The sequence below is a fragment of the Impatiens glandulifera genome, chromosome 8 (genome assembly GCF_907164915.1).
Source record: "Impatiens glandulifera chromosome 8, dImpGla2.1, whole genome shotgun sequence".
NCBI classification, from domain to species: domain Eukaryota; kingdom Viridiplantae; phylum Streptophyta; class Magnoliopsida; order Ericales; family Balsaminaceae; genus Impatiens; species Impatiens glandulifera.
Genome location: NC_061869.1, coordinates 2,703,637 through 2,725,510, shown reverse-complemented (window position 1 = coordinate 2,725,510; position 21,874 = coordinate 2,703,637). Strand labels below are relative to the sequence as shown.

Below are 21,874 nucleotides of genomic sequence, written 5' to 3'. Positions count from 1 at the left end.
TCAATTTTATTTATCATTATGAATTTCTTTTCTTTCAAATAAAAATACAATAAACAAATGACTGCTCTTGACAAATTTTCATTATGTAAGAATGTTTAAGAAGAGGAAGCAATTATATTAATTATTAATAGGTGGTGGCTAAGATGGTTAAATAAAACATAATACACACCTGTATTAATCTCAAGCATGCCACGTGTATATCAGCGCCGTGGGAATCTTTATTTTTTTTTTCTTTAACTAATTAATAACGCGGCGGCGGCGGTAATCCCTCTTTCATGAGTCAAAAATCCCGCAAACTCCATTTCTCTGTCTCCCACCTTCTTCCTCTCTCTTTCATTCTGCCTATATTAACTTCATCATTTTTCTCAATATCCATTCACCATTTCCATTCTCTCTCTCTCTTTCTTGTAATTTCTTGAACAAAAATGGCGCCCAAGCAAAAGGGTACTGGATCCGTTCAATTAAGCCGCCAAGATGAAAAAGAGTTTCATTTCAGAGGTGTAAGGAAGCGTCCATGGGGAAGATATGCAGCTGAAATCAGGGACCCAAATCGGAAAACCCGTGTTTGGCTCGGTACTTTCGACACTGCTGAGGACGCGGCTCGTGCTTATGACGCCGCCGCTAGAGATTTCCGGGGTTCTAAGGCTAGGACTAATTTCCCGTTTCCCGAACAAATTGTTGTTGAGATTCCATGTAAATTGAGTCCTAGTCAGAACAGCACCGTTGAAACCGCTAGTAATGAAGGGTTTTCTTTCCCTGTCGTGTCGGAATCTTGGCCGAGTCTTGATCTGAATCTTGGAACCGCCGCTATGTTCCTCCCACCGCCGACCAACACGACCGGTTCTTTTTATTTCAACGCGATTGTCGGCCAATCAGAGAGCGATTCTGATTCTTCTTCTATCATTAATAATAATAATAATAATAATAATCAGAAAATTCTGAATTTGGATCTGAACTTTCCTCCGCCGGAGGAAGAGGCTTGACGCCCGCCCCGCCGGTGACGGTAACGGTAAACGCTAAACGACGCCGTTTACTAGTAGTAACTACCGTTTTAATTTCTTAGAGAGAGGTAGGATTGTAAGTGAGAGAGCTCAGTAGTAGTTTGGAGGATGCAGATGACATGGATCAATGGTAACCGTCAGATGTCTGAATATCCGCAGATGGTCTTTTTTCCTTTTTTTAGTTTTTTTTTTTAAGAGATAGATCTATGGTTGCTGTTTGTCTGTAATAAACATCTAACGCTCCATCTGTAATCTCCTCTTTAGTTTCGCTGCAACTAAATACAGCAGATTATCCCTCCCTAGTCTAATCTTTTGCATGCATCTTATAAGTTATAATCAATATATATTATATAATGAATCAGTTTATTTTATTATTTTTTTTTTGTCAAATGTTTAATTAATCTAATTAGTTTTAACTAACATATTCAAAATTCACAAAAAAAATCGAAAATAACGACCTTTCATCACTGTTTTTAAAATAATATACAGGATATATAAATTGTTGTTTCTTTTTTTAGATTTCTTTAAAAAAAAATATGTGAAAGGGGATATTTTATAATTTATGTTTTCGATAAAAGAAATAATAATAGTTGGCATGGACCGACTAATGGCGGCTGTTTTGTTTTTGTGGGATTTCTAGATAGACGTGTCACATTTAGCCGGCAGCCGACACGCTTTCTGTTTTTTATTTTTTTTGATATATTTTTAAAGTTAGTACGAACATTCAAAGTGGTTTCTAAATTGGTGTTTAATATTTTTAAATAACCACTCTATTCTAATATATAATAATAGCTTGAACGTTATTGACAGGTCTATTAATAAACTTATAAGATTAATTTCAAGTGGTCATTATTTGTAACGTAGATTGTTTACAATAAAATTAACTATTTGTCTTCTTTTTAATGTTTGTTTAATCTTTGGTTATTAGAATAAAATCAGGTTTTAAGCCAAAAATTATTTTATTAAAAATAATATTAAAAACTAGTTTTTTCATAGTTTTCCTTAACCACTTTTTCAAACGAGTAAATGTATGTTTGTATAACCAAAAATATTTTGTTTGAGAAACTTAGTTGTATGTTCAATGTTCATTGTTCATTGTTCGTAAAATATTGTATGTTGTTTAGAATGTTCATCGTTCATATGATGTTTTGTGTTGCTTTTTATTATTATTATTATTATTATATGTTTTTATGATTAATTAGAATTTTTTTAAATCTTCTTTATTATTATATTAAATTTTGGTGATTTGTTTGTAGAATAAGGTGTTTTAATAATAAAAAATCGCCACAAAGTGTTAGTAGAAATGATATATAGTATGATTAAAAGCAGGACCCATAGTTCAAAGGATGACAGTAGTGTTTCAATTTCTTTTTGTTAATGAGTGAGTGTGTCACAGGATGATTTGGATTTGTTCAAAGCTTTGTTATTTAGATAAATAGTTCTAGAAGTTCTCATGTTTTTAATCTCCTATCGTTTTTACGTTTTGCTGAGTTTTTTTTTTGAGTTTTTTTTTTTATTGTATTAATCGTTCGTATAGATTGTGTTTAAGAAACTATATGGAAACAATGACACTTTATAAATCAGGCCACTGATAGAAACTTCAAATATTTGCTAGATATCTTTTGACTATTTGAAACTTCTTTCGAATTTCGCTTTAATCTTAGTAAGTTTACATTTTCCATTCCTGCTCATTTTGGTTAGAGAAAGAATATGATAACCAGTGTTGACGTAAATTTTTTCCCTGCATACTTCTTTGTATCTCGAACTCCCTTTAAATGCTAAAAGTCAAATCTAAAACTTTTTGGACCAAATTATTAACAAAATGGGGAGATCTAGAATAATAAAATGATTTGAAAGGTCGGTTAGTATTTATCAAGAGTCCGTTAACTCTAATGTCTATTTATATAATGTTTTATTTTTTATAACAAAAATGTGTGATTAAAATAGAGAATTATGTGCAAAGTTAATGTGGGCTCCTTAGATTCTTCTTTTTCTCATCGTTAGTGGAGTGGTTAGTTGATGTAAAGTTAAATTAATTAAAAAGAGGGGGTAATGTTGAATACTAAGATGAACCACAATATGTATCACTTTTCAAATTGAGGGATTAAACGTGAACATATAAATTTGGGCTCTAATAATAACGTGTAATCTGATTCCTTGAAAAAATAATAAATTTTATTTTTTTTCTCTTTCTTCAAACTTTTTTTTTTAATCAGTGCATTCATGTGATGACAGTTACCTCTCTCAAATTTCCTCATATCACTCCTCATTTTAAAATAAACCCATAGTTTAAATAGCCGTACATATTGTGGCTCATCTTAGGGTACATATTGTGACTCATCTATCTTAGATACAACAAAACTTTTCCATAGAACACTAATTACATCTAATAAAACTTTGCTCTCTAACTCCTGCAACAAATATGTGTGGGAGAATTAAATTTTAACTAATTATGAACAATTATGATCAAGATTGGTCAGATTTGTTCACTAAGTTGTCCAACAGGTTGGTTTTAGTAATTTGAGGATATTTTCGTCATGTGATTTTTTTTCCGAAAGCATTCAATATTTATCGTTGGTGATGAAGCTTTAGTTTGTTTTTGAATAACGTTTGGTGTGAGGGAATGTGTGTTGCTATATAATTTTCGATTTTAAAATAAACCCATAATTTAAAGAGCGGTACATATTGTGGCTCATCTTAGATACAACAAAATCTGTCACATACAAGCCTAGTTACATTTATTAAAACTTTGCTCTCTAAGTGGTATAACAAATATGTGTGGGAACATCAATTCTTTGGGCTAAACTAATTATGAGTAATTATGATCAAGATTGGTCAGATTTGTTCACTAAGTTGTCCAATCGTCAGGTTTGTTGTAGTAATTTGAGGGTATTTTTGTTATGTGATTTTTTTTGAAAGCGTGATGAAACTTTAGTTTGTTTTTGAATAACGTTTGGTGTGTGGGCAAGTGTTTTGCTACAAAATTTTCAGTGCTTAATCTATTGGCATAGTAGATGCTATTGTTAAGGGCATATTTGATCCACGTTCTAATAATTTATCTAGCAAGACTAGATAGAATAGACGCCTTAGGGGTGCTAGAATCACTGACCATGCAAAATTATTGGAACGAGTAGGCTCTAAAGATGTCAACTCGATTATTCGTGATGTTATGCGATGACATGATATAGATACATTTAATGTTGGTCACTTGTTATACATTATTTAATAAAGTCAACACATCTAGTTTTGTTGGGATTTGTTATGAGACTCAATAAAGGTATCATAACGAATGACATATTTAAACGTAAAGAGTTTATCATAATGAGTAAATGTTGTATGTGTTATAAGGAGGAGAAGTCAGTTTCACAACAACTCTTGTATTGTTAATACGTTGTTGTTATTTGAAGCAATATTGGAGGCAATCAAATTTATTGGCTTGAAATAATGGACTTTTATCCCTGTTATTTTTTTATGGATTAAAATTGATTTTTTTGACAATTATAGACGAACGATTAGATTCATTCACAACGCCTTATTCATGACGCTTTCTTAGGTGAGATCCGGTAAGAATGTAGATTTGTTGCTTCATTATACACGTTCTCATCCATCCAAGCAACAAATCCTCTACATCCATCAACTTGAAAAAAAATATTCACTAAATTTGACAGCATTGTAAATGACACTATCTTGATCTGTAATGATTGAAATATTATATTTATTGAGAATATACCGGAAAAACTAGATAAATAACCACACAAATGTATCTTCCTTCTCATATTCTAATAGTGCGTCATCAAATAATGTTGATTGATAATGATGATTCACACCAACAAATGGTGCAAAAATCATTTTAAATTTATTCGTGCGATACATCATATTAAAACTAGAACTTCTAAGTGATATGAACAACAGTAGAATAATGAAAAAAATCTACTAAAAATAAAATGTCTAACTTGTTGAGAACAATAATTCTCAAAAATACAAGCATGAATACAAAAAGGCAATTTTGTAGTTTACAATCTGTACTATTATAATTTGAAGCAATCAAGAAGTGTGTTGACATACATACTGAAACCGAAGGCAATCAATCAATAAATGAATGGAAAAAATCTACTAAAAATTTAAATGTAACATTAACTATTGAGTACAATAATTCTTAAGAAGTGTTACTCACATACAGGGGCGGAGCCACGCTTGGGCTAGGGTGGGCTCCAGCCCCACTTAAATTAAAAAAAGCGCTTCGGCTAGGGTGGACTCCAGCCCCACCTAAATTAAAAAAAACGGGGCAAATTAAGTGAATAAACGGGGCAAATTTTATCAATTGAAAATTGAAAAAGGGGAAAGGCCGAAAGCTCACAAAACCTCAATTTGTTGTTTGTGCCGTGCGATTGACGCTGCCATAACCCTCCATCTTGTTGGTTCGATTCCAAATTTCTAATGGTCTTATTCACTCCGGCCTCCGGTCATCTTCTTCAATCAGCTTGCTCTCGGTTTGGTTCGTTCTTCACCTCTTTCTATGCATTTTATTTTTTAATTAGTTTATCGTATGAATCAAGAACAATTTATGTGTGAGTTGTGACAGTGTGAGTGTGAGTGTGAGTGTGAGTGTGAGTGTGAGTGTGAGTGTGAGTGTGAGTGTGAGTGTGTGATTATGTCTGAATTCCATTAACAGTCCTCAAAGAACAACAAAATAACCATTATATTATGTGTGTTTTATTTAAATTTTGTAAGGGTTATAATTGAACTATCAACTATGGAAGCTCAAGGAAAAACTATTAACTCATTTTTTAAACCAAAAGACCAGTCATGTACAAATCAAGGGGGTAATCAATCAACTATCAATATCTCAAATGTCCCTTCTCAAGAACCTAACAAATCTCCTAGAATTGATGTTGATGTAAAGTTCTCTTGAACCTGATCCAACTTTACGTATTCCGATGTGGAAATATCCTTTTAATCAAAGAGATGAAACTAGACGAGCTTATATCAAGATGTGACCATATCAACCTATTAAGGATGAATACCCGTCGATCAAATTTGGAAATCAAAATCGACGGTTCCAAAGTCATTGGTTTAAGAAATTTACTTGGTTAAAATACTCTCATTTGAAAGATGATGTTTTTTGTTTCCCATATTTCTTGTTTGAACATAAGCAACCCCGAAAATCTGCATTTACAACAGATGAATTCAATATCGGAAGCGAGTTAATGATGAGGATAAATGCGCTTTTGTTATGAATATATGATGTAATACTTCACCACATAATAGTGCAATTGAATATCTTGATAATCTAATGAATATCCATTGTCATATTGACAAAGTACTAAATGCACAATCTTTAGATGAAAAACAAAAGAACAGATTACGACTTACAACAACTATTAAAAACATTTGGTGGCTCACTTTGCAAGCGTGTGCATTGAACGGGCATGATAGTCTCCATCTTCTAATAATCGTGAAAATTTTATCAAGATGATAAAATTTATGGGAAAATTGAATGAGAGTATTGGAAACACTATCTTAGAAAAAGTCTAAAGAATGCAAAGTATACTTCTCCGGATATTCAAAAAGATGTATTGAATGTTATTGTCAACCAAGTGAGAACAAAGATTTGCCAGGAAACGGTTCTTTGCCATTTTAAATGTGGCTGATACAACCATTGCAACACTTAAAAAAGAAATATTTGATGCTCTTGGTCGTTATGGCTTGCATATCCTTAACATGAGGGGACAAGGATACGATGGTGCTAGCAATATGCGTGGCTCTTGGAATGGATTACATGATCTTTTTTTGAAAGATTGTTCATGTGCATATTATGTACATTGTTTTGCTCATCGGCTTCAACTAACATTAATTGCGGTTTTCGAAAAAGAGGTATCTATTTAGTTATTTTTTTCAAAACTGAATTCCATATGTCATCTTATTAATGCATCTCCTAAACGTCATGTCGAGTTACATTCTGCTCAAAGAAATAAAATTGCACATATGGTAGCTACTAGTGAACGTGATATCGGTAGAGGTTGTAATCAGATTGGAAATTTATTATGGCCAGGGAAGACTCGTTGGAGTTCTAATTTTGACTCACTTTGTAGCATGGTTGATATGTATGGCTCTGTGATTACCGTGTTAGAAAATATGGTGGATGATGGGTCTTCTAACTCCATTCGTGGTGAAGCTAGTGGTTTGTTGATTGTGATGAAGTCTTTTGATTTCATATTCATTCTACACTTAATGCAAAAGATAATGGGATTAACAAATTTACTTTGTCGAGCATTGCAAGAGAGATCTCTAGATATTTTAAATGCAATGGACCATGTTTCAACTACTAGAACTTTGCTTCATGCTTTAAGAGAACAAGGGTTTGATATTTTATTTAGTTACGTGGAAGAAGTTTGTGAGAAGTATGACATTGAGATACCTTAGATGGAAGCTCGTAACAAATCTAGTAGAAGTTGTTCTTGTCAACAAAAGGATTTGATTACAGTTAAGCACCACTATCAATTTGATGTATTTGTTGCTGCAATAGATTTTCAAATTGAAGAACTCAATAGTAGATTCAAGGACGAGACAGTCGAACTTCTTAAGCTCAGTGGTGCTTTGAAACCTAAAGACAACTTTAAACTTATTAATGTTGATCACATCTATAAACTTGCTGAGAAATTTTATCATCTAGATTTTAATGCACAAGATTTGCACCACTTGAGAACACAATTGTCTCACTATGAGCTTGACATGCCTGTCAATGAAAGATTTCAAAATTTATCAACTATTTCTGAATTATGTCGAAGATTAGTTGAGACAAATAAGTCAAAAACCTACAATTTTATTGATAGGTAATTTTATCATTTGTTATAATTTATGAAATATAGCTATATTGTTTACTTATACTAATATATTTATTTAATTGACAGGTTGATTCGTCTTGTTTTAACTATTCTCGTTTCTACAGCAACAACGGAACGAACATTTTCAGCTATGAAGCTCGTGAAAACAACTCTTCGTAACAAGATGAAAGAAGATTTTTTAACAGATTCTATGATCATCTATATTGAATGAGGACTGTTTGAAAACATTGATAATGATATAATAATTAAGAGATTTTATTCTAAAAAGAATAGAAGGGCACAACTTGAATAATGTGTATGCTAAATATTTTGAATGTACTGTTTTATTTCATAATTTCATAAAGTAAATGTTCATGCATCTTTTATTTTATATGTTTGAATTAATTAATTTATTGTACCAATTACATGAAAAAATAGCAGAGCATAGAAAGTTAAATTTGAGGTGATAAGGATTTGTTTTGCGGAAAAAATTGGAGTCCGCCCCAGGTAATTTTTCATCCCCTGCTCACATACATACCGAAACCGAAGAGAATCAAACAGTAAGCTGATATGAATGACGGCGGAGAGGCTGATGGCGAGGAGCGGCAACAGATTTCGATTTATAGGGTATCAGCGGTAGGAGAGGCTGATGGGGAGGAGCGACGATGGATTTCGATTTGTAGGATATCAGCGTTAGGAGAGGCGGATGGGGAGGAGCGGCGATGGAGGATTTCGATTTGTAGGGTTTCGACGGTAGGAAGGCCAATGGAGAGGAGTGACGATATATGGTTTCGATTTGTAGGGTGTGGGTGGGAGGAGAGGCTGATGGGGATAGCTCTTTGTTTGATTAAGGGTTTGATAGAGAGGTTAAGAACCTGATTTCGATTTCCATGGATAGACAAAATAGACGCTATAGCTCTTTGTTTGAAGTGAGATTTTTTTAATCAATCAATAAATGAATGGAAAAAATCTACTAAAAATGTAAATGTAACACTAACTATTGAGTACAAGAATTCTCAAGTAGTGTGTTACTCACATACATACCGAAACCGAAGAGAATCAAACAGTAAGCTGATATGAACAACGACAGAGAGGCTGATGGCGAGGAGCGGCGACAGATTTCGATTTGTAGGGTATCAGCAGTAAGAGAGGCTGATAGGGAGGAGCGACGACGAATTTCGATTTGTAGGGTATCAAAAGTAGGAGAGGCTGATGGGGGAGGAGCGGCGATGGATGATTTCGATTTGTAGGGTCGAAGGTTTCGACGGGAGGAAGGCCGATGGAGAGGAGTGGCGGCAGATGGTTTCGATTTGTAGGATGTGGGTGAGAGGAGAGGCTGATGTGGATAGCTCTTTGTTTGATTAAGGGTTTGATGGAGAGATTAATTAAGATGCTGATTTTGATTTCTATGGATAGACAAAATAGTTTCTATAGCTCTCTTTGTTTGAAGTGAGATAATTTTTTAATCAATTAATGGAAAAAATCTACTAAAAATGTAAATGTAACACTAGTTATTGAGTACAAGAATTCTAAAAAAAGTGTGTTACTCGCATACATACCGAAACCGAAGGGAATCAAGTAGTAAGCTGATATGAACGACGGCGGAGAGCCTGATGGCGAGGAGCGGCGACAAATTTCGATTTGTAGGGTTTCGACGGGAGGAAGGCCGATGGAGAATTGTTGTCATTTGGGCGTTGGATTAGGACAGAAAAGATGAATTGTCATACATTTAAATGATTTAATGTGAATTGTTAAAGATTATTGGGTAAAAAGACAGAGAAATGATTGTGGGAGAAAATTTGGGAGAGAAAAGATGTGGCGTAATCTGATTCGCTGAAAAAATAGAATAATTTCTCTCTCTACTATATTTCCTAGTTATTTCGGTGTTATATGTAGTGCATTTATCTCACTCATAAAATGACACATATACACAAAAAGTGAAGCATCTCCTTTCTAATTTGTTGATTTTTTTTCTATTTGTACAAGTGACACTGTCTTAGTGGATACATGCATTGTTTGTATGAGTAGCATCGAACTAACCATCTTTCCTCGCACTTTTACATTTTTTCAACTAATGAGATGACACTATCTAATTTCTTCTCTAATTTACTCTTCTATCACTCTGTAAAATGATATTAGAAATATAATTTAATAGAGATTAAAAATTATAAGTTTGATTTTTTTTTTAATTAATGAAAACTATCGGACCTATGTCACTGTTACTTATTTGATTTTTAAATCTAACTCTTTTCACTTATAAAAAAAATTACCTTCTTGTAAATTGTATGATTTTATGATTATGAACTAATGCTTCCTTTGGTTTTTATTAATTATATTTTTCTTTAATTTGAATGTATCAAAATTAATTTCTGTCTCTTAACAATTATTTTGTGTAAACAAAGGGGAAGATAAGATGCTAAATAAAATAAAATAAAATAAAATAAATGTAAAATTATTGATCCGGATAAGAGAAAAAATGACTGAACCATTTCTAACGCAACATCAACTTCGAGCACCTCTGGCCATTTGACTCTGTTTCCGCAAATTGAGAGAGAGAGAGAAAGAAAGATCATATTAGGGTTTTAGTTCAAAGGAATCACCTGGAAAGGAAAGAAGGAATTGACGACTTAAAGATCAATTGAATCTTAGAGCAAGAAATAATGGGCAGAGTGTTCCTGGTACAGATCGAAGGCAAATCTTACAGATGCAAATGCTGTAGCAGTCCTCTTGCCGTGGCTGATGACATTCTTTCTCGGGTATGCTCTTTCCTTCTTCATATATTCTTCTAATTGTTGGCTGTTAATTAAAATTGATAGTCAAAATAGTTCCAATTTTGTTCTAGGCATGATAGATTAAACTGAGATTTTAACCTAGATGATATGAATTCAATGTTCATGTAAACTGTTGATTATGATCTAGAACTAGAAGACTAGATCTCAGGTTTCAGACAAATGAATAAAGCTTTGAGATCAGCTACAATTCTACAAATCTGGATTTTACTCTGTAATTCTAGAACTAGCTAATCAACATATTTATTATTTTCTACACATGGTGGTTCATCATCTACCTTCTAATCTTTGTTGTTTTACAGCAGACATTCAGCTGCGGCCATGGGACAGCTTATCTTTTCAACAATGCGTATGTCTTTTATTCAATCTGTTAAGACATTGTCTTTATGGGACTGATTTACATGGTATATCTGTTTCAGTGTGAATGTAACAGTTGGGCCTGGAGAAGAGAGGGTGATGCTTTCTGGAACTCATACTGTTGCAGATATATATTGCTGTAACTGTGGACAGATTCTTGGTTGGAAATATGTAAGCTTCTTCTTCTAATTCTCCAAACAGACATATTGGGTGTCCAATTTTGTTGACATGGTTGATGTTTGCACGCGTTTCGTGCAGATGAAAGCACAGGATAAATCGCAGAAATACAAAGAAGGGAAATTCGTCCTTGAAAGGTTTGTCCTTGTTACTCGTTTCTAATAATTTGTTGCATGATCATCATCATCATGTGTTGGGTGTATATATAGATGGAGGATATCTGAAGGAGATGGAAGTAACAGCAATAACAACAACAACAACAACTTGGATCTGGAATCATACCCGAACAACATAAGCAGCGATGAAGATGCTCACTAGTACATCTGTCCGTCTTCATTCTTGTAAGTAGTAGTAGTCGCAGCATACATACATACAACTATATATATATATAAGATGAATTCAGAGTTGGGTTTGAAAGTTTTTTGTAGACACATCTAGTGAAGATGAGTGTGTGTGTGTGTGTTTATGTGAATTGAAGAACATCAAGTATGTTTCTGATCCCTTTTTTGTTTGCTGAGACTCGTGCAAACTTTCTTATGTAAACGTTTGGGTGTTTATCGCGGATGATATCTTATATATGAAAGTCGTTAAGGTACAAGTGGTTTGGTTCAGTCCATAATTGGTCTTTTGAGTTTAGAAAATGTCCAGAATTACATGTCATTTGTTGAACTCGATTAAGCTTAGATGTACACCGAAATTAACAACCAAACCACTAACATCGGTCTTAGAATCGTTTATTAGTCTGTTGGTTTTACTCATTTGTAATACAAAGATAGCTAAAATTTGTTTTAAAAGAAAATAGCAATAATAATTTTAAAAAAAAACTGTATAGAAATCAGATTATTGTTAATCATGGTTAATCGTATTAGTTGGATTCAGTATAAAATATCCTCTTCTACTTACAGTTTGACTAGTTCAATTCTGTTTTTTTTTTTTAAAAAAAATCGGTTGAGTTTTGTTTCTACAATGTGAAACATAAAATAAAACATGTTAGAATTTATGTGTATTGCTTGACCATGTTTGGAAATTCCAGTTTTCGGAGTTGTGTTTGAGTAATTTTTTTTTTCATTTACTTAATTTTTTTTAATACGTATTTATTTAAAAAAATATTCTTATATATTTTTTTAAAATTATATACATATTAACGAATTTAATAATATTTATTCAGTTTAAAATATCTTTAAACCACAATTAATGACCAAAGGTTTCGGACCAAATAAGTTTGTTTTGGTTGGGATTATTTTTAATAACTCAACTTAATTAAACTTTATTTCACACTTCTTCTCATTCATCAAATCACTTCATTTACTAAACAAAATATTTAAAATATATTTAATTTAAAATTATTTTTTATTATTTTATCATTATATATATATATATATATATATATATATATATATAATATATTCACTCACTTTAAAAAATAAAATAAAATTTGCAAATTTCTATATTAAGAAAAATACTGTGCCCCCAACATCTTGTATCAAGAGTATCCCACTAATACTAAATTATTAAATTATGAGTCTTTACAAAAAAAAAAAAAAAAAAAAAAAAAAAAAAAAAAAAAAAAAAAAAAAAAATTGTTAAGAATTAGTGATAAATATGAAAATAAAAAGTAAAAAATTATTAAAAAAAACAAAGATAGAAAAACTTGATGTGCGAGCCCCACAGAAGAATCCATGGGCAAGAAAAGTCCATCAGCTACCTTCCATGAAAATGTTACGTAGATTCCAACTTCTTACAAAACAAAACGTGAAAGCCACAACCCCTAGAAAAAAATGGCTATGACACATTTTTTTCTACCCATTTACCCGAATGTACGTTTCAATTTCTTCGTTTCTTCGATATAAACGATAAAAAATATATTATTTTCTAAACAAATGCGTTAGGTTAATGAATATGAGAATTAATGTCAACAAAATGTTGAAATATTTGCAGAAACTGAATGAAAACAATAGCCATTTCCTAAAATAGTTTGCCCCTAATATTGTTTACCTTGTCCAAAGTCTTATTTCTTTTCTAGACTTCTAAAATTTTGTTCCATCTTAATATATGTTTTTTCTTCACTTGTATATAAGATTGAACAAAATTGTCTGTTTATTGTGTTAATATTATTATTATTATAACTTTTAATCATGTAATATATTCCAAATTAAAATAAATAAAATGAATGTGACACATTTCTGTCTTAAATTGTTTTGGGTATTTGTATTCAGCCTTTAATAGTTCAAGTCTGACATGAAGACAAAAAAAAATAATAATAATATATTTGTATAGTGAATGTATGGATGGATATACATTACTGGTTTTCTTTCTATAGTATAAACATGTGACTGGTTCTAGTCCTATAATTGAGATCAAAATTTTATTTTAAGAAACTGAAATTTGGTTAATTAGCAAGTACTTTTGTAAGGAACCATTCACTATTAATTTAGGGCATAAATATTATTACTTTTATTTTATAAAAATAATAATTTAAATATATATATATATATCAAAATATAAATAATTAAATTTATAAAAACAATAATTTAAAATATAATAATTTAAATATATATATATATATGAATGAATGAATTATGGATGAGTCGACAAAGCATGACCCTCTTTTTGTTTCATAGCTTTTGTAAGAGAATCTCTCTTTATCATCATGTCTTTTAATTTTCATTTTTTAAAAATTAAAACACAAATATAATTATAAGAATTTTCAATCAAACAAGATCAAATAACATTATAATGATATTAATTAAGATATTATCAAGTCAAAAATTAACTTTAGGAAGAGATTGGATCATTTGATCCAAGTATGATAGATTGGGAGCATAAATATCCTTTATTTACTAGCTTTTTGTGTATTTCATTTGATGATATTTCTCTATGGCTTTTTTATTTAAATAATTTGTGTTGTGATAAAATTAAAATTACGAAATTATGAAAAATTGAAAGAAAAAAAAAATAATCTTCATAGAATACAACACATTTGACTGTTTTTTAGTATTTCATAGTGTTTTTTTGTTCTAATTAGATTTATAAGAGATTGTAACAATAATCTCTTATAATTTATTCATTAATTTATCATATTTCAAACCTATTTCAAAGATAAATAAAGAACTTCACATAAACAAAGGTGATTTTAGTTGAGAAATAATATGATACATTTTTTTAAGTTCATATAATGATTTCAAACTTTTTTATCACCCGGTTTACAAAAGAGATTTAATTATTGAAGAAATAAAGAAACAATTTTTAATATAATATGCTTCAAGCCACTTTCTATAAGATTTATTATGAAATAAATGCAAAACAATAATCTCGAGTCAAAAGAGTAGAAAACAAGTTGGAATGACATTCTATAGTCGAAATTACACTCATTCACGTTTAGAGAAAAATTCTCAATTATACCTTCAACATTTGGATCATCGTCATCAATGAGCATTAGGTTAAGTTCATCACATAAGCTACAAAACTACAAAAACATGTTCTTGTTGGCATGTTTCTTTTTTCCGATTTAGTTTTTAATTATTGTACTATAGTAGAAACAAAAAAAATATATATATATATATATAATATATTATGACGTAAATATTTAAAAAGAAAGAAAGAAAAAGTTATTACATAAATAAAATTGACATTTTTAAATAACTTTGTGACTAAATATTATTCTTATAATTTTAATTTTTATGACATTAATTGAGTGAGATTTTTTTTTAGTTTTATTATGTTTAAACTTGTGATCAATCATTTCACACCTTAATTTGTATAGGTGGATATTTATCCATAGTTTCTATATTTGGTAAGGAATAATGAACTAATAATAAAAAACATAAATTTAGTGTCATAAATAATGTCGAAAATAATGTGACAACCTATGATATAACTTGAAATTTAACCGTAGAAATTAATTTCATTTTTCAAATTCATTTCATGTGCTACCTATCATTTATGACACTAAATAAAACTTTTTTTTTTTTTAGACACGTTTTCTCATTGCGTACACTACTAGTGACAGACCACCTTATTTTAATATATTTGTAGGAATTCTCTCACTTTTCCATACTCCCATCTCTCTCTCTCTTTTCTCTAATTAACTCATCAGTTCAATCATGATCCATGAGAAGGGCTTCAATCTTATGACTGGTGCAATATCAAACACAACAATGGAGAAACCTGCAGATAAGAGATCAGAAGATATGAAGAACAAGAGCAATAATAATATTAATCTTGATCATCAAAAAGTAATCCTGAAGTGTCCTAGATGTGATTCATTAAACACAAAATTCTGCTATTACAACAATTACAGTCTCTCCCAACCAAGACACTTGTGCAGGGACTGCAAAAGATACTGGACCAGAGGAGGCATCTTGAGAAATGTCCCCCATGGGTCTGCCACTTGCAAAAACAAGAACAAGAACAAGAACAACAAGAAATTCCTCAACAAACCTCCACAAACCTTATCATCATCTGTTCAAATCTTGGATCCTAATGCTGCTGTTCTTTATGGTTTACCCACGAATCATGTCATGAGAGGTTTTCATCATGACAATATTATAGGGTTTTGTTCTAATTCAGTCAATTATCCAACAATGGGTTATGGTTTTCAGGAGACACTAGCTGGAGAAGGGTTCCAAAACCAGATCAACCCATCAATATCTGATCTCTACTGGAATAATACAACTTGGCTTGACCATTCTTCTTCTTCTTCTTCAGCTATTCATGATTACTCAGCCCCATCTCTAATTTAGCATTATCAGCATTCCTCATTTCATTGATGCTGTCAATCTTGGATCTATGTTTGTAAAATTAGTTGGGGATAAGCTCATGTGTCAAATGTTTTGATTGACAGAGCATATCATGTAACAAAGATTCATTTTTTCTTTCTTTGATATTTGGGTTATGATAAGAGATTGATTGGTTGTATTATTATGATCATGATATGAGTTGAACAATCAATTAAATAAGATATTAGTAGTTTGATTTGGGGTGGTTTAATATTATTAATTAAAGCACTTTCCCTATTGATCTTGTTATTTTGTTTGTTGAGTTTTACTTTGATGTTAATGTTAGTGTTCTGAATTTAATTATGATCATATGGATGATTATTTTTTTTTTTTTTTCGTCTCATGTTAGAGTAACGGTATTTGGACATTCATATCTTAGTTTGAACTCATATTCTCATAATTATTAGTTCAAATCTTTGCACTCCCATGTAGAAATAAAAAAACAATAACGATATTGTTTCTAAAGTCATTTATTTTATTACTATTGAAAAAGACTTTTTTTACAAGAAAAAATTGTTATGGAAATGATTTTTAGTATGAATTTTTTGTTTGATTTTGTATACAAACGATTTTTTTTTTTTTATTATTCATATTTTATTGTCTTGTTTTTTTCTTCTATTTTATAAATGATGATTAATCTAGATTATTTGATTTTGGTCAACATATAATATATATATTAAAAGTGATACTCTTATAAATTGATCTAATATTACAAAAGATACATATTCAAAATTCATAATATCATAATATTAATTTTCAAGTGTTAATAAAAATGAATGATAATAAAAAAGTATCTCTAGCTATGAAAATGACTTGTAAAAGCCTTTGAATATTTGTTTCCATGACAATTTATGCTAGACTGGGCCCAAAAATATAAAAGGTTTAAAGTTCTTTCGATATTAAGCCCGTATAAATTAAAACTAAACAATATCGGCCTTTTGAAAATCAATTGTTTTTGTTTCTACTTTATAAATAAATAAAACTAGATGCCTTCAACAACTTTCAAACCTTTATATACAAACCCCCTTCCCACCTGCCCTTATTTATTTTGATTTACATTTTTTTTATCGATACAATGTTATTCTTGGTGACACGATGGCGATGATATTTTTGTTTCGTTAAGTTTCTACCGTTTAAAAGGAAACATTTCTCAAGATTGAGTGTGACATGTACAAATGTTTGTTTCAACACGGTTCGTTATCAATATGTACACGTTAAAGTTGTTTGTTTTTGTTTATGGTCGAAAACCTTTTAACAATGTGAACTAAAACATTCGATAAAGTTTATGGGTCACCTGGTTATGTTAGTTTTAAGAGACCTTTGTTGAGGACATTCATCATCCTCTAGTATATGTATTTATCTTATATAAGTTTTATGTTTATTGACAAATATAAATACTAATATTTTTTGTTTTATTTAAAATTAACATATTGAAACAAATCTTAATATTAACGTGTGTCTTTTCAATGAAACTCTTTATTTGTTTAGTTTAAGTTACTTTTATAAAAGTAAAAATTAAGTCATAAAGATTGAATGCTGAATTTTAAGAGATGTATTAGTTAAGTTTCTCAAAAATAAAGATCAAATAAATAAAATGAAAATATATATATTTTAAGTATTTAATTATATTAAGTCGATTTTAAGTAATTTATTTCATATTGTGTTTTACCGTCTAAAATTTGCTTGGTTGACGCAAAATTGAGATCAATAAGAGATGGATCTAGGTTTAGTTATTTTTCGAATGTCACCTTACTCGTGTAGGCACTTCAATAATAATATTACACACAAACAATGGATTAGTTGATCCATTTGTGATGAGGTTTGGGAATGCAAGTAGCAACAAGTTGTTTTCGATCAATTTATTGGTCCAAAATAATGTCTCTAGTCCGTTTCCAATCTGAATATTTGCAAGTATGAGATAATTCTAGTTGCGACGTTATTAGCTTCATTTGGTAATCTTCGTAATGCATGGTAATAGTAAGTTGACAAATATTTTCTTATTATTAAGTCACAATCACTTAGAATGATCCAAACATAATTTTGATAAATTATAACCAATTTTACAAAAATAAGTATAGAAGCATAAAGTTTCATAATCCTAATAAAAAGAAATTACTCATTCCTACGAAACGCAAGGAATCTTGAAAGTTTCAAACACATATTGAAATGAAAGAAGAAGATTTAGGGTTTATTTATGATCAATTGTTTGAAAATTTAAATATTCTAAGATCTCATAATGTGATATTGTATTTCAACCTAATTTATTTTTTCTCTTCTCTAAGTCACCAAATTAAAATGCTTATTCATTAGAATTACATGTTTGCTATTGTAAGGACAAATTAGTCAATTAAAATGATATCCAAAAAATCTACAGTTTAAAACTACAATTTAAATATAAATTCAAACAACCTTTTAAAGAGGTACATTAATATAATTAACACTACAAAAGAGCATGCATATAGCTAGATATGCCTAGTTTCATTTATAAAAAAACACATTATCACAATCACAAAACTATAGAACATTTGAGAAGTAATCTTAATAATTTATTTAAGTCATCATCATCATGATTCGTGGAAAGTAGATTAAACTATTATTATTTATAAAAAAAAAAAGTGTAATCAAAGAAAGAATTGTGACCAAAATAGTTGAAGAAGATTAGTTGAGATGTGAAGCTTTCAAGTTTCATAATCATTCCTTTGATTGCCCCCACACACAACATTAAGACAACAACTACCCATTTACATATGATATGTCCAAAGAACTCATCATCATGAGTAGTTAGTTTAGGTACATAAATCATTATATATAGTAACAATAATGTCAATTATGATAATGTGACGGTCAGTGCCTATAAAAAAATGTTCTAAAATTAATAATTGATTCCATCGTTGGCGCGTGTGTTTAGCACAAGTTTAATATCCGAGTATAGTTATATTATAAATGCCAATTTTAACCTTTGAAAAAACAAAAATAGTTAAATTATGAAATTTTCTTTGGTCTTAAGGTAAAGCAACACCATTGGAAGTGTCATTTTCATTGTCATGGGTCAATATTATTTAATGTCCACCAATTCCACACACACCAACATCATAATTCCCACACACATCACATGCAAGCCCTTAGAATTTATTCTGATTCTTCAATCTAATTATAAAATATATAAATTATTATTTCTGTTTTTAATAATATATCTTAATACTTTTGAATTAAATAAGTATAGCTTTGAGACATTTTATTATTTTCAAACAATTCAATACTATATGTTGTTTTTAAGTTGTTATTATTGAGATATTATTTTAAATTTTTTCTTCTCAAAAACAATGAAGATAACATAAATACACAGGATTTGTTCGGTTGAAGTTATTTAAATAACATCATGTAATTAAATATTATTTCACTCATCTTCTTATCAATTACATCACTCAATTCATTAACCTAAACATTAAAAATTATATTTACTTTATATTAATATATATTAATACCCTTTAAAAAAATTATACAAAAACTTCACATTCTCAAAATCATTACAAATATTACTTTTTAAATAATTCAAAGTTATAACTAAAACCCAAACCTAAACTCAAACCCAAACCCAAACCCAAACCCAAACCCAACCCTAAACTCGAAACCATCCAAACAAACATAATCCCATATAAAATTTTTAATAATAATATTAATATTTGTTTTTGATAATTTTGTTTGAATTTGACTTGAAGAGTTCAATTTTGACTAATGGTGGGACTTGATGGAAATTATGGGTCCCGCCACTTGTGCATGCTTGCATAAAAATGATGCCTAAGGAACAAATATAATGGTATAAAGGTCCCATTTTTTAAATTTTTTAAATTTATTTTGTATAAAAAAAAAGATGAGTCATCATGAAATCGCAAACACAGGAAATGCTGTGTTAAAGCTAAACACTGGATTATTCCTCTATGCGATCCTTTTTGAGAAATAAAAATAAATAAACAATTAATAATAATATAAATAAATTATATAAAAGCAAAAGGAGGAATGGTGGGAGAAAAAGGGGTCGGAGGGACGTGCAATGCAAGCTCACAATTCCACCCATATCAGATTCTTACTCACCTATCTTATTCGAATCATATTTAATTAATTATTTTAATAAATTAGTTTATTTTCTTAATTAATTCTTAATGCTTATTTATTTATTCTTACTTCTTGAAAAAGAAACAATAATATAAGTAAATTATTAATAATATATATATATATATATATATATATATATATATATATATATATATACGCGACGGGTTTAATTTTCACTTAAAATGTCTTAAATTGAATTTAAATTATTTTTTATATAAATTTTTTAACTTAAAAAAATATATGATAATTCATAAATTTAAAATTGATTTTTTAAATAAGTGTTAGTTGATGAATATTTTGAAATATGGTCTTAAGAAGTAAGAACTATTGACACTTTTATATATATATTATTATGTATTTGTTTCTCAATAATCTTGGAGTATGTTTTTTTAAGAAATTAACATAATATTCTATTCTCATGACTATTGTCACTTTAATAAAAGTAAAATTATTTACAGTTTTTTTTTAATATCAAATTATAAACTTATATCCGTGTTTTTAAAATGGTTGGATTTTTAATGTGAATTAGTTCCATTTAATATTTTTAGAAAAATAACATTTTTATGAAAGTCCTAGATGGAACAACAAAAAGCAAGAAAGACACTTTATATGGCTAAATAGTAATGAAAACATAAAGAAAGAAAAAAACAGAACCCAAACAATTATACTTTTTTGTCTAGGAGGTCCATTGGAGAGTTATAAACCTGGTTAGGATTGCATTATTTAAATATTTTTTTTATGAAAAGTTGAATTAATTGATAAAAAAAACTTTAAATATATTAATATATAAATACAAATATTATTTTCTTAAATTAGAGTGTTTTAATATTTTTAATTGGTCAATTATGAAAAATTAAATTATATCATAAAATTTTATTAATATTTTTATAATTTGATTAATATGATTGGTTATATATATATATATATATATATGAGTTGTTTAAAAATGATTGAAAACAACTCAAACCAAAACAAGATACATAATTCCAAACTTAGAATTCAACAACAACCAATTACTTATTGTTTTTCCTATTTCATTCAAGCTAAATATAATCTAAAAAAATATTAATTAAAATATGATGACATTTCTTACCCTTCAATCCATAATTTCCTTAACACCATAAGAGAGCTCGAGATTATAACTTTAGTGATGTAGTATTAATTTTTTATTTTAATAATTTTTAGTTTAAAAGTTAGTATTCTTAATTAATGGTAATTTGAATGTAAAGTTTTTGGATTAAAATAAAACTTTTCTCACTTTAGCTTATATAGTGATTTTGTATTTTTTTTGTTATGTAAGTATTTTATAAATTTGATAATAGTTAAGATAAACATTTTTTTATGTTAAGAGAGAAAAAGAGAAGCAACATGTCAATATATAAAATTATAAAATATTCCAAAAATGTGAATCCATGCAATAGAAGTGCAATTGCAAGGACACTCACATCTCCTCTTCTTTTAATGCTCTCCTCGCCCTAAAGGCTACATGACATCAACTTCTATCTTTGAATATCTTTTTAAAAAGAAATGAAATTTTAAGGTTCTTTTTAAAATGTATATGTAAGTGATGGTGATTGAATATTTGAGAAAAACATTTGATACATTAGGACTATTTGAAAACAAACTACTAATAAAACATTTATGTTTAGTACTCGTGTTTGTCTGACCAAATATTTTGTTGCCGATTATGAAAAGATTGTTCGTGATAGATAAAAATGAAAAATAAAACAAGCAAGACATAAAAACACACAAGTGAGAAAGACAAGGTGAGACCATTAAAGCTTGGCATTTACATTGCTCTATCTAACCTAGTGCCAAAAAATGTGATCCTTTTT

The 21,874-nt window shown here is 29.4% G+C and overlaps 3 protein-coding genes across 4 annotated transcripts; all 3 read left to right on the top strand.

The window, feature by feature from the left end:
• The first annotated feature begins 336 nt into the window (after positions 1-336).
• On the top strand, positions 337-1,303 carry LOC124912379 (ethylene-responsive transcription factor 4-like). Its single transcript, XM_047452991.1, has one exon. The coding sequence runs from the start codon at positions 426-428 to the stop codon at positions 981-983; it is 558 nt and encodes a 185-aa protein (XP_047308947.1). The 5' UTR covers positions 337-425; the 3' UTR covers positions 984-1,303.
• A 9,031-nt stretch (positions 1,304-10,334) lies between these two features.
• On the top strand, positions 10,335-11,691 carry LOC124911831 (protein yippee-like At5g53940). Of its 2 annotated transcripts, none has more exons than XM_047452355.1 (5): positions 10,335-10,581; positions 10,917-10,963; positions 11,034-11,142; positions 11,230-11,285; positions 11,358-11,691. In XM_047452355.1, the coding sequence occupies exons 1-5, from the start codon at positions 10,486-10,488 to the stop codon at positions 11,464-11,466; spliced, it is 417 nt and encodes a 138-aa protein (XP_047308311.1). In that variant the 5' UTR covers positions 10,335-10,485; the 3' UTR covers positions 11,467-11,691. The 2 variants fall into 2 exon arrangements, with proteins under 2 accessions (XP_047308311.1, XP_047308312.1); XM_047452356.1 differs by having other exon boundaries at positions 10,336-10,581; positions 10,920-10,963.
• Positions 11,692-15,216: 3,525 nt separating this feature from the next.
• On the top strand, positions 15,217-16,126 carry LOC124912681 (dof zinc finger protein DOF4.7-like). Its single transcript, XM_047453331.1, has 2 exons — positions 15,217-15,675; positions 15,750-16,126. The coding sequence occupies exons 1-2, from the start codon at positions 15,252-15,254 to the stop codon at positions 15,800-15,802; spliced, it is 477 nt and encodes a 158-aa protein (XP_047309287.1). The 5' UTR covers positions 15,217-15,251; the 3' UTR covers positions 15,803-16,126.
• Positions 16,127-21,874: the final 5,748 nt, after the last annotated feature.

Excerpts from the sequence above, each read along its gene's own strand:
- LOC124912379 (XM_047452991.1), top strand. The coding sequence starts at position 426 with ATGGCGCCCAAGCAAAAGGGTACTGGATCCGTTCAATTAAGCCGCCAA.
- LOC124911831 (XM_047452355.1), top strand. The coding sequence starts at position 10,486 with ATGGGCAGAGTGTTCCTGGTACAGATCGAAGGCAAATCTTACAGATGC. Across the intron at positions 10,582-10,916 it reads CTGATGACATTCTTTCTCGG|CAGACATTCAGCTGCGGCCA; the intron begins GTATGCTCTTTC and ends GTTGTTTTACAG. Across the intron at positions 11,143-11,229 it reads AGATTCTTGGTTGGAAATAT|ATGAAAGCACAGGATAAATC; the intron begins GTAAGCTTCTTC and ends CGTTTCGTGCAG.
- LOC124912681 (XM_047453331.1), top strand. The coding sequence starts at position 15,252 with ATGATCCATGAGAAGGGCTTCAATCTTATGACTGGTGCAATATCAAAC. Across the intron at positions 15,676-15,749 it reads CACGAATCATGTCATGAGAG|GAGACACTAGCTGGAGAAGG; the intron begins GTTTTCATCATG and ends TATGGTTTTCAG.